Source organism: Durio zibethinus, chromosome 12 (genome assembly GCF_047325235.1).
Source record: "Durio zibethinus cultivar Kanyao isolate XHJ-2024 chromosome 12, ASM4732523v1, whole genome shotgun sequence".
NCBI classification, from domain to species: Eukaryota; Viridiplantae; Streptophyta; class Magnoliopsida; order Malvales; family Malvaceae; genus Durio; species Durio zibethinus.
In genome coordinates this window covers 6,174,839-6,187,429 of record NC_143173.1, presented here as the reverse complement: position 1 = coordinate 6,187,429, position 12,591 = coordinate 6,174,839, and the positions used below count along the sequence as shown (strand labels likewise).

At 33.2% G+C, this 12,591-nt stretch overlaps 1 protein-coding gene across 1 annotated transcript; it reads left to right on the top strand.

Moving 5' to 3' along the window:
• On the top strand, nt 1-12,076 carry LOC111296167 (rhomboid-like protein 20). The gene is made up of 8 exons (XM_022890282.2): nt 1-345; nt 437-537; nt 2,746-2,886; nt 4,201-4,267; nt 4,868-5,019; nt 5,105-5,206; nt 7,607-7,729; nt 11,500-12,076. Exons 1-8 carry the CDS (start codon nt 321-323, stop codon nt 11,668-11,670), a joined length of 882 nt encoding a protein of 293 aa, XP_022746017.2. The 5' UTR covers nt 1-320; the 3' UTR covers nt 11,671-12,076.
• The last annotated feature ends 515 nt before the right edge of the window (nt 12,077-12,591 follow it).

Below are 12,591 nucleotides of genomic sequence, written 5' to 3'. Positions count from 1 at the left end.
GATATACTTAATAGAAATCATGTAGGATTAATTAAAAGAATAATTAAAAAAAAAAAGGAAAGAAAGAGAGAAAAAGAGAGTCGTCATAAAAAAACAAGAAGAAGAAAAAAGGCAAAGCTTGAAAGGGATTGTTTTTAGAGAGAGAGAAAGAGAGGACTCTAGTTAGTAGTTTCTGGCATTCCGTCCCAAACCAAAATCCAAAAACACCGACAGAAAAGAAAAAAAAAAACTTCTTTGGAAGATTATAGAAATTTATATATAAGAAGGTGAAATTTGAAAGACAGAGGTCGTTCTTTCCTCATTCCTAGCAACTTTGAAAGATGAACGGCGGTCCCTCCGGTTTCAGTGCGTACAATTTCTTTGTTTTTTATTTGGTTTATATTTTCTCTGAAATTTTGATTTATTACTGTTATATGTTTTTGGATTGCTGTTGCAGATAATGCTCCAGTTACAAAAAGCTTTATAATTACATGTGTGCTATTCACCGTAATGTTTGGGATCCAAGGCCATTCTTTCAAGCTTGGTTTGTCCTATCAGGTGTCGCTTTGAATCTGGCTCAAATATTCTTTTCTATGTTTACCCTCTTTTCTTAATTCAAGCATTTTATTTATGATTTCTGATCCCCAGATGCTATCACTTTTCCGTTTTTAACTTCACTTTTAACTTGACTTCATTTTCTAGGATTTGTGCTCTTATTTTTGTGTTTATTATGTGAATTGATATTCTAGGGTTTTCCTGTGCTGCATCTCTGATCTATTATTTCAATTTTCTTATAACCAGTTGTTTTTTGATTTCCTTAAATTTACAAGGATTAACCATTGCTTGTTTCACAATTGAATTCCATATATATCTTGTGTTTTTATGTCGGGAAGGCTAAAGGTTTAATTGTTCTTTTGTTTTGTTTTTAGTTTTTTTGTTTTTTAGGTTTTATAGTGGTTCTTTTTATTGAATGCATGATTGCTTTTCATATCTATGCATCAAGTGGAGCAAGCGTTATTATTATTATTATTTTAAAATTTCTCTATTTGTCATGAACTACTGATCTAAAAGAGTTAACTTTAAGCCATCATCTCCATTGTGCTAATAATAGATCTCTTACTGAATATATTTTATTGTTGGTTGGAACCAGTTCTGTATTCTTTAACATTTTTTTTCAGTACTAAAGATTTGTTCTAGGGCATTGCAGTTTTTGTACTGATCAATCTCAGCACAATTCTTTTTCTTTCTTTTTGTTTTTATCATCACTGGCTTGAGGGCGTTGCTTTTGGGGTGTTTAACATGAAAATGATTTCTAAGTTAACTAGTTGGTGTACATCATTAGATCTTTCATAGATTTTTAATTAGTTTCTACTAATTCTACCGTGAAGATGTTAGGCTGTTGAGATTTTGTTGCTATGCAAATACTAAGATACATGAAATTCACCTTATAAGAGAACAAGTGTGTGAATGATATTAAATTATTGATTAGTTGTTCCTCTTCATACTTTAGCCTAATAAGTTGACTCAAAATTAAGTATTCTTATGTCATTGATTTGATTGAGTTTGAGAATCGAGATATCGAGTAGAGATCAGTATCAAGTGCTGACATTCTATTTAACTGGAAGAGGAATACCATATTGACACATTGTCAATTCAGACTTCTAATCAATAGATTGACAATAATCTTATAAGACAGGCAACTTCAACCAGAAACTACATCTTCCCTGACTAGATAGGACTTGCTATGAGGGCATATTGCTTCATATTCTATTTAAGACCATATCCTCAGAAGCTCATTGGGAATGCATACAAATTACATAATTGATAGATTGAAGTAGAAATAATGATATAGAAACAGCTTATTGTTTTTGAAGTAGTGAGGTCAAGGAGAAAACAGGCTTATATTCAACTTCCTTCTAAATGTTATCATAGCCCAACTTCTTAATCTATTATGAAGCAATTGATAGAGCATGTTTTATCTTCTTTGAATGTCTCAATCTATTCATGATAATATTATTGTACTACAGTAATCATCCTTGTCTCCCTCTTTAGGAATAATAATTAATGTCGAAGTCGTTGATGCTACTTTTTTTTTTAAGACATTCTAAAAAGTATTGTGATTGCTGTTCAATTTGTTATTTGTCGAGTGTACAGACATTGTCATATTTTATTTTTAAAAAATAAAGCAGAATGTTATGTCCCTCTTCAGAGTTCAAGGGTATCTGTTTATATGTTGAATAAAACTAATTCAGGAAGTATGCTTCCCATGTCCAAAGCTTAGATTGTCTCATGGAAAGTAATTTTATGATTTGTTGTGAGAGAGTAAGTTCAGATGGTAAAGCAATATGAATTTTCTCAGAAATGGAAAAAAGTGGTTGGGTGGGGGGGAGCTTATGATTTATGGAAGTTAGACGGTAAAGCAATGATAATTTTCTCAGAAAAAGGGGGTTAGGGGGGAGTTATGATTTGTTGTGAGAAAGTAAAGTCATAGAGTAAAGCAATGGTAATTTTCTCAGAAATGGGAAAAAGGGGGGTTAAGAGGATTGGGCCTGAACTCTGCTGTGAAGCTGCAAAAGATATACCAATAATTAATTGATAACAAAATGACTGTTTTTAATGCTAGGTTGTAAATGGCTAATCTCCGACTCCAAAATCAAGTTGAATGGTGTTGCATTTGTTTATTGTACTTTTGGGGTGTCAAATATGCCATGTGCTTTTCAACGTTATTGTGTATAAAACTTACAGATTGTTCCATCTTTATGACAGGATATTTTCAGAAAACTTAGCATATGGAAGTTAATCGCATCGGTTTTTGCCTTTTCGTCTACACCGGAACTGATGTTTGGACTTTATCTACTATACTACTTCAGGGTCTTTGAGCGACAAATTGGTTCCAACAAGTACTCTGTGAGTAATCATGCCGTTTATACTAATCATTCTGTTGTGATGTCTTGTATGTTTGTCTTTAATGTTGCACCCAATGTGCAGAGAGTTAAACTATTAATATAGAACATATGTTTCTGATGAACTAAAAAAAGGTAACCAAACTTAACTCTTCTTTGGTGGCATGTTTGATTCACGAAATGGAATATGGCAGGAATGTAATAGCTATTCCATGAAAATAGAATAGCGTGGGAATGGAATGGAATAGGTATTTTTTTTTTATTTTGGTTCATGGTAATGGAATAGGATGGGAATGTTATGAATATGTTTGGTTCATAGGAATAATTTAAAAATTACTATGTTACCCTTTCATAAGAAATTAAACAACAATTATTTGGATTTTAACCAAATCTGCCAAGGATTTTAGAAGCCCAAATTTTAGGATTTGAAATACATTCCTGGGCTACTACTTAAACCAATTCATATCACTATCTTTGATCTCTTAACATTTTTGTTAATCGTCAGCTTCTTTGATCTCATCTCTCCTCCTTAATTCCTTTCTTCTAAACTAAATCAACTCTCTAATGCTCTCTGGAATTTTGGGTGTTTTAGAATGAGAAACTGGACTGGTGGGGAGTCTCAGTTCTATAAAGGTATGGTAAATCAAAGAAAAAAAGATGGAAGCAATAGGGTAGAGAGAAAGAGATTTTCTTGACATAGTTTGATTGTGTTATCATGTATTCTTTGTATAATAGAATAAGATTTGAAGTCATATGGAAATGTAAAGTTACCCTACCAGTGAATTTGAATTTGTTGAAAATGTTGGATTTCAAATCCTTGATTATTTTTATTTATTTTTTAATAATTAAGGTTTCTAGGATTTGAACCTTGGTCATTGGAACTTAAAGTCTAGCACTCTACTAACGGACCACCGGTTGTTGGCCCTTGATTATTTATATACAAAGGATTTTTAAATTCAGAAATTCGAAATTGAAATACAAATTTAGGTCGCCAAAAACAACATGAATTATCCATTGTTGTAAAACTTAGTCGGCCACTTAACCTTGTGGCGACCTATAGGAAGGAGTTATTCAATAAGATCATTTAACTTTGTATTAAATTAATAGAATGAACTGTCAATGATAGATCTTGATTGTAATGCTCAGAACTTTCATATATGAGAGTGGGTATCATCAATTGAAGACATTCTCTGTTTAACTTACAAAATGATTTAGATCCTTAAATGTTTTTATAAACCGGCAGCTAATACTCATGCAGGAACTGAAGCATTTTTTCCCCTTCCTCCATGTAAATTTTTGTCTGCCCTAATTTATGCAGGTTTTTATCATATTCTCAGTAATGGTTTCATTCCTCTTTGAGGTTTTGGCTCTAGCTATCCTTAAAGGTATACATGCTCTTCTAATGTAAATCCATCTTACATCAATATCTCTGGTTGTTTATGTTCTGTCTGAGTTTCTCTAACTTTTTTTTCTATTGGTAATAATTTTTCTGGCCAAGTTTCAAAATTCTTTTCCAAGTGGACAAGTAGATATATGCTAGTAGATGAACTAACCTTAAAAAAAAGTAGCAAAGTCTATATATGCAGTTTGGGAAATTCCAAGGAAAGCTTCCGCAATTGGTTCTTCTGAGCATCATTTTGATAGGATGGGGGTTGTTAAGCAACCTAGAGAAGTTTGGTGGTTTGGGAATCAAATTGCCTAATTCTTTGTCATTGCCTTATCGGCTACTGGATGTAATAGACTTAGTAATCCACTTTGTTAACATTTGACATACCTGTTGAACAATGCTAAGCTTCTAGCTCTTATATATTGCTTCCAACAAAAGGATTTCCCTTTCTGTTCTTAAAATTTTTAGTCAAGATGGAATTTAGACTTCAGTATGTAAGGTTTTTAATTGTTGTTTGTATGCTTGGTTAACTATTACAGTTCTCTATGCTGAATTTGCAATGTTGATGAAAAATTTACTTGATATTCAATGTTTACAGATCCCACAGCTAACCTGCTTACTTCTGGACCTTATGGCCTCATATTTGCCTCATTTATACCATTTTATTTTGGCATCCCGGTTTCAACATGGTTTCGTATATTTGGGGTTCGTTTCTCCGATAAGTCTTTCATCTATCTAGCTGGTCTTCAGGTAAAGAGTGAGTAATTAGTTTTGCTGCTTATTGTTTATCTTCTACCTTTAAGTTCAGTAATAAACTTCCGTTTCTTTATTTCAGCTTCTTCTATCATCTTGGAAAAGATCTCTCTTGCCAGGGATATGCGGTATCCTTGCCGGTTCCTTATATCATCTAAATGTCTTTCGCATCCGCAGGGCTAAGGTTGTTTCCAATCTGACATTGACTTAGAAATTTTTGCTTCTTTAACTTTCCTTTCTTGTTGGAGACATGGGGAGTACATATAGACTTCCATCTGAGCCATGGATTGAATATGATTTTGGCTGCAGCAATGGTGGCATATTTTCAGTATAAATCCAGTGATGAATGGTCCATGCAAGGGACCTGTTATAATAAATAAAATCCATTGGCATAAGATTTCGTTAGATCATCATATCTTTTATGCTCATTAACTTTAAATGTTTCAAGGAGTGGTGAAGTTAATGCATATGTGAAGGTATTCGCATGCATGTGTGCTTGCTTTGCACAGCATTTTACCTGGGATGGTATAATTATTTATGCTATCAAAATTTGGCTCCTTCTTTTTTGAGAAATAAAAATAAAAGAGTAGAAAAGTAGGTGGAACCTGGAACTTTAACAAAATTATTTTGGTGTAATTATGCATTTGATCCCTCAACTCTGTCAAATTATTGATTTTAGTCCCTCTTTTCCAATTTGTAATTTGTATCCTTTTACTTTATGGATGGTTGAATTGAGTTTAATTACTAACTCTGTTAATTATGTTCCCTTAACTTGATGACATGGTAAAGTAATTGGCATATTAATGATTATGTGGCAGTGGCACAAAAAAGTGGCGTAGTAATTAAAAGCCCACTAATGATGTATGTTTGTGTCCATGTGGCATCACATAGTTTGTTAGATTTTTCTATGGCCTACCAGTTTTTTTTTTTTATTCTTTTTATTCTACTTTATTCTATTTGTTTCTCTTCTTGGATTCTCCTTTCTACCTCTTTGGCTGGTATCCAGTGTTGGACTGTTAATCAAGACACCAAGTGGGCTGCTGGGTCACGGATCTGGCCACCTAGCTCCAAATCTGGCACCCAGAAGCCGCTACTCTCTTCATCCTCCATTCTCTGTCTCTTATCGTTTCCCTCTCTCTTTGTCCTGCCTCCCCCCTCCTTTTTCTCTCTCTCTTCTCACGCCTGCTTTAATCTCTCACTGAAAATTACAGCTTTATATCTACCAGTCCTCCTTTTCTCTCTTTATCTATACATTTCTCTCTCTAATTCAATTGCAAGTTGTTATTAAATAAGCCAAAAAATTATGCAATTACTGTGATTATTTGCCGAAACGATCCACAGGCTTTTGACAGCCAATTCTTCCTCTTCTTAGATCAAATCAGGTTTTTGAATCATTGTTTATTTCTCTCTCTCCCTATAATTTAGACAAAGATAGTGTAATTTTTTATTGTGGAATTTATGAGGATTTATTTCTGGATTTCATTTATCATACGGCTTGTAATTCTTAAATTTCTTCTTCAAATACGACTTTGATTTATCAAAAAAAAAAAAAATCCAGCTTTATTAGTTTTGGCAAAATACATTTGCATTTTATGATTGTATTTTAGTTTTTTTCTCTGTTATATTCTTATTGCACTCAGACATTCCTAAAAGCTAGAAAGCACTGCTACATAACAGTGTTGCTGTATTCTTTTTAGGTAATACCTAAAATTGGTTTCTACTATTTTTTTTTTCTTTTTTTTGCCTCTGTTGCCCTAGTTCTCTTTGATTTGATAATTGAGTTGGAATTATTTGAGAGTTTATGCTGTGATGTTTTCTGGATATGGTGGGCCTAGGAGGAAAGGGAGAGGCATTAGAGAGGAATGGATGAGAGAGAGTAAAAGAAAGAAAGCAAAGGGAGATGGTAGAAATTTTATGCTGGCCATTTTGCTTGACACGTAATGTCAAAAATGACTAAACAGCACATTAATGGCTTCATTTTCATGGTGTTAGTGATTTTCCATAGATCACCAATTCTTGTAAGGGACTAAAGCAACATTTAACTTGAGTACCAGTACCAATTGAAGGATATGATCTTTTTTTATAAGCACATCAATTTCAATTTACTTAATTTGAACTTTGTTTTAATCGTAAGGAATACAATCAAATCCTCCTAAATGGTTAAATATTGGGTGAACTGACAATGCAGTTTTTTTGTTGTTGTTGTCGTTTTTTTGCTGACACGGTTTACTTGAATGGTAGGAAGTAATTGTTAAATTAGTATGGTAAGTAAATTAGAATAAAATTGGAAAAGTATTAACAATTTTGTACAGAAGCATTAAATGTTTTGCAATTCAAAAAAATCTAACGTTGAAAGTGAACAAATTGAAATTATTGTGATGAGAAGTGAATGGTCTTGAAGAGTTCTGAACTTATTGTTCCCCTAGTAAAAGCAGTGTTATGGAATTGAGCTAGTATAGTACCATTTTTTACTTTTTTTCTAGTATTTATTTAGTTGTTAAGTGCATTCTGTTGCATCATTTTCAGTTCATATTTTGCAATTCGATGATTAATTTCAATTTTGGTATTCATCATTTTGTTACAGTTCCCTAAATTTATTACATCATTCTTTTCACGGCTTTCTTGGCCTGCTATGGGGAATCCACCTACAGCACCTGCAAGGAGTCTTGCAGGAAATGTACCTTCCTACACAACTCGCCAAGTGGAGGCAAGTATTTTCTGAATGCTTTTATTTTTCCAGTTGCTTACAACATATATTGCTTTGAATCAAATTTATTCCTAATTTACATGGGCTGGCATAAGCATGCATATTTGTCAACTATGTATATGTGATGCATGGGATTGGAATCCCGAGTTGGACTTGGATCAAACAAGTAGGCAGAAGTTTTGTATGCAACTCAAATGTTTTCTTCTAATGCATTTGGTTGATGAAACTTGCATTTTTTGGCGGATGCGAATGTTTAGTGTTCAACTGCTTCATATCACGGCATAGTTAGGATGTTCTACATTTTAATGTTATAATATTGCCTGATAAGCCTCATTTTGTAAAAGTATTTCTGCTCAATGGTTGTATTGGGGTAGTGTTCATTAATATTAGATAATATATTCTTGGTTCATCTATGAAGTTCATGTATTCTTCTGAAGGTTGAGAATATGACATTATGTGAAGCTGGGAAACAATAATATCCACTGCTTATATTGCATAACTCAACACAATGGACCTTAGGTCATGTTTGGTGCATCGGATGAAGGATAGGATAATATGATAATCATTCTATATTATGATTGGTTTGTATCTAATTGAAAGGGATACGATTACAAGGAGGATTATCATCCTCTTGATACAAGACAATTCAATCCTCCCAAAGTGGAGAGGATTATTTTTAACCCATGGAATTAAACTTGTGTCCTATTATACCCTTAAAAATTACATCAATAATTTAAATTGGATAGACTTTCAGGAAGGATGATTTTGACCTATAAAGAAATTATCCTATCTTAATATTTGCACACATCAAACACAAGATAATATCATATTCATAATATTATTATTTAATCTAATCCTATTCATAATATTATTTTATCCTATCCTATCAAAATCTTGTGTATCAAACATGACCTTAATGTCTCTGAAACAACTATATTGAGGAATGTACTTCTTCTGTTGGTCAAAGACTATGTATTCAGAGCAAAAATGCCCATAAAGTTATCAAACTGTCTCTAACATCCCTTTGGAATTCTAATATTGGTGAAATGGGTATGACAGCTATTTGCTATGTCACTATAATTAGTGAGGATTTTGTGGATTTGTGGCCCAGAATTATCTTATGTAAGCTATCTTAAAAGGAGGAAATAGGAAATTCTATCTTCTTCCAGAGGAGATTTGGGCATTTAAGCAGAAAGTCTGCATGAGAACTAACGCTTGTTGAATCCCTTCAAAATTCTGACTTAATATTGAGTAAAGATTAGCCAATAGAGCCTGCATTTGGAAGAACTTTTTGTATCGTTATAGGAGAATTCCAAGATGTTTGAGCTTGGTGTAGATGTCAAATCTGTTAACATTGTCTCTTTTGGCAACTGAAGAACCCAAAATATTGGAGACATTGGAGCATTTTGAAGAAAAATTTTTTATGGATTCACTGATAGGATATGTAGGAAGATCTTTTCATCAGCAGCGTGGAAATAATGTTTATTTGTTCGCAAAATGTTGGGGGAAGAGCTTTGGGGTTCATCATAGTTTGGGCTTCTCTAGCATAAAAACATTCAGTGAGAAATTTATAATGCTTTTTTGGAAATAACTGATCCCTTTCCAGGGGGATTGGTTGTGTGATGTTTGACTTCCTGGATGGTAAAAGGATTCATCTTCTGTGAAATCAGCAGAACAGTCATCACAATCCCAACAGGTTGCTTAATCACCAAGGAAGATAAAGGAATTTGCTCATGAATAGAGAAGACGGACTCAAGGTGATCATTAAATCCTTTTAACTTTTTTGAGTTGTTGGATCATCTTAGCAACTCTTTTGTTAGCTTTGGAACAATCTTTTTGCAAATTGTCCCCTTTTGCGAAATTCCCAAAGGCATGGCCTTGTATGGATATGGATGCTATACGGAATATTTTCCTCTTTATTGTGTCTGCAAATTCCAGCAAGATAAGGCTGAACAGCTAAACGCATTACCTCAGCCATTTTCTTAACTTCCATTTGACAAAGAGATTGTGGAAATGGTAACAAGGAGTAGCTCTTCTGATCCGGGACAAAGAACTTATGACAGAATTTGAAATTGAAAACTCAGTTTTCTACAAATCAGCCTAGCATGTCTGTATGAAGATATGGATGGAGATGACACACTTTCGCAACACCTCTCTCTAGATGAGGTACCAATCAATAAACGGAAGATAATAGTCAGTCATGTATAAATATGAAGTTTGTTCATTTGTGTGTCATAGAATGATTGTGACTTGATAAACTAGAGAAAAGAAGGAAGAAGAAGATAGAAGAAGAAGTAAGACCAGAAGAATAGAAGAAGAAAACAAGACCAGAGGAAAGAGAGAATAGAGAAAAACTTTGATATTTTCATTCCTGCCTTCATTCGTTACATTCTTCCCTTTTTATAAGCTTACAATTGCTAAATGCCTACTGTGTGTTGTATACAAGAGCCAATGAAATTCTAGAACCTGGCAGCTCATGATTACAATACTAACAAAATTTGCCAGCTCAACCTCCTTAACAGTTTTGCCAATATGCCCAACGGTTCTGCCTCCTTCCTTGTCCTTCCTTGCTTCCAGATACTGCCCTCCTCAGCTCCATACGCATTGAATGCTTCCTCTGTACTTGGTATTCAGCTTATTCTTGCTTCACTTTGTCCTCATATCCATGTTATAAACCTTGTCATCATATGGCTTCATCTTCAGCTCCATTTTGTCATCCTTGTCAGCATATAATTCCATCTCATTGTGTTGCTCTTACATATCAGATATTTTAGAGAGAGAAATAGAGCTCTTTAAAGCTGTTAAATTTTGGTTCTTTTATTATGAGTTTTCCGAGCCCACAACGCTACAATTTATGAACCAAACTTCACTTAGTTTTCTATTGCAACTAAATGTCTGTATTTCCTAGATTATTGATTACAAAACAATAATTTTAAATAGCTATTGGCTTCTTGATAGTAATAACTTCAAATAAATTATAAAAGATAAATACTAATTAATCTAAATCCATGACATTCTTGCCCCCTTAGTTATCAAATCTTGGAAAAGATTAGTCGATTTTCACTCTTTCCCGTTACTTCAACTGTTGGCAAATCTTTCCCAAAAAATTGTAGTTGAAAAATGGTGGTTGTATCATCAAATCACTCCAATTGAATCCCTTTGCTTAGGATAAGACTGTTTTCTGGATAGCTTCCTGATGTTGTCGATGTCTTTTTCCTTTCTTTATTTTTTTCCTTGTTACAACCTTCACTGTGTTGGTCTTGTCTGATATCGCATATAAACGTTGCATTGGTATAAAACTCGAATCCCGAAATGTCTGTTGCTATTGGATTATGGGGCTTAAATATTATTCATAAGTATTTCATACAAAGCATTTGATAACATTCTGTGAGATGGTATTTGACCAACCATAAGTCCTGCTTACGGTGCAGAAAAGTAATGTCAATATACATTTAGTGGATCAATTGGTTTCTGTACATTTTGACAATTTCTCTAATGTTGTTTGATGAGAGTCACTATCAGCAAACTTGGAGAGTCAGTGTCAGTGAGTCATTTACCCTGTTGGCCATTTCCTGTATTTAACTGAATTTTTTTGGAACTTACATGTTGCTAAATAATTAGCCAGATTGACTACTGATGTGAAGAATGGTCCTCTTGAAACTGATGCATATGAAATTATCCTGTGCATTACATCAATTCGTTTATGCAATTTCAGTTCTTCCAAATAATTTATTGTCTGTAAAACAACTCATTAATTCTTTTGGTTTCAGAGAATCTATCCATCTACTGCTGCTTCTTCAGTTGTAGAACCGCCAGAGGACTCTATTGCTACCCTAGTGTCAATGGGCTTTGATCGGAACTCAGCCAGGCAGGCACTTGCGCATGCTAGAAATGACATCAGTACTGCCACAAACATTCTTCTTGAAGCACAGTCCCACTAATTCAACCCAAAAATTGCGAGCAAAAAGTGATTCCCAGATACAATTTCCATCGATATAAATGCAGGATCAGACAATTATATACATTTTGGTGACAACCAATTTGCTTGGCTCCTGGACTTCTGTGGCATTGTTGATATGAAGGACTACTATTTTCTCCCATTTTGCCCCCAGTTATTTCTTTTAGTAGCTATTAGTTTCAGGTTAAGTAATCATACATACACCGATGCAACTGAGAACTAGGAGTTTGTATAATTGTTTACCCCGTGCATGCTTTCAAAGGATACTCAAACAGGTGCATAAAGATGCAAGTTTTTCATGTGGGGACTTATGGTCCAAAATCACTGACAAGTTTGTAAATTTATTTTGATTTGAATGGACAATTTAAGTTCCTCAGAGTTCCTGCCAATCTCCTCATTAGAGTATAATAAAAGCTTTAGTAATATCTTTACGGCGTATAACCTTTTGTTTCGTCTGCGAAACTTCTTTGTTTGGTTAATATATTTAAACAGGCCTTCTGAATTATTTTATTTTTTAAATAAATTTTTATATTTTTGTTGTATTTAAGTAAGTTTTTATATATAAGTATATTAATAGTATGTGTTTATTTAGGTATAAATTAAAATTTTAAAAATTTATTTGGATACAAATTAAAATTTAAAGTTTATTTGAATGTAAGTTATAAATTATAGATTTATTTGAATATAATACAAATATAAAAACTTATTGGATAAAGTTATAAAATTTAAGGATTTTTTTACTATTTTAGTCTTTTTTTTTTTTTTTTAAAGAGGGATTTGGCAAAAGATGCGTGCTTATTTACACGGAAAATATGTTTCAATTATATGTCCTTTTACAGTGGAATTAAACATCTTCAACAATTTTGAATGCCAAAAAATAAAAGGTTTCGGCTTAGTCAATGAT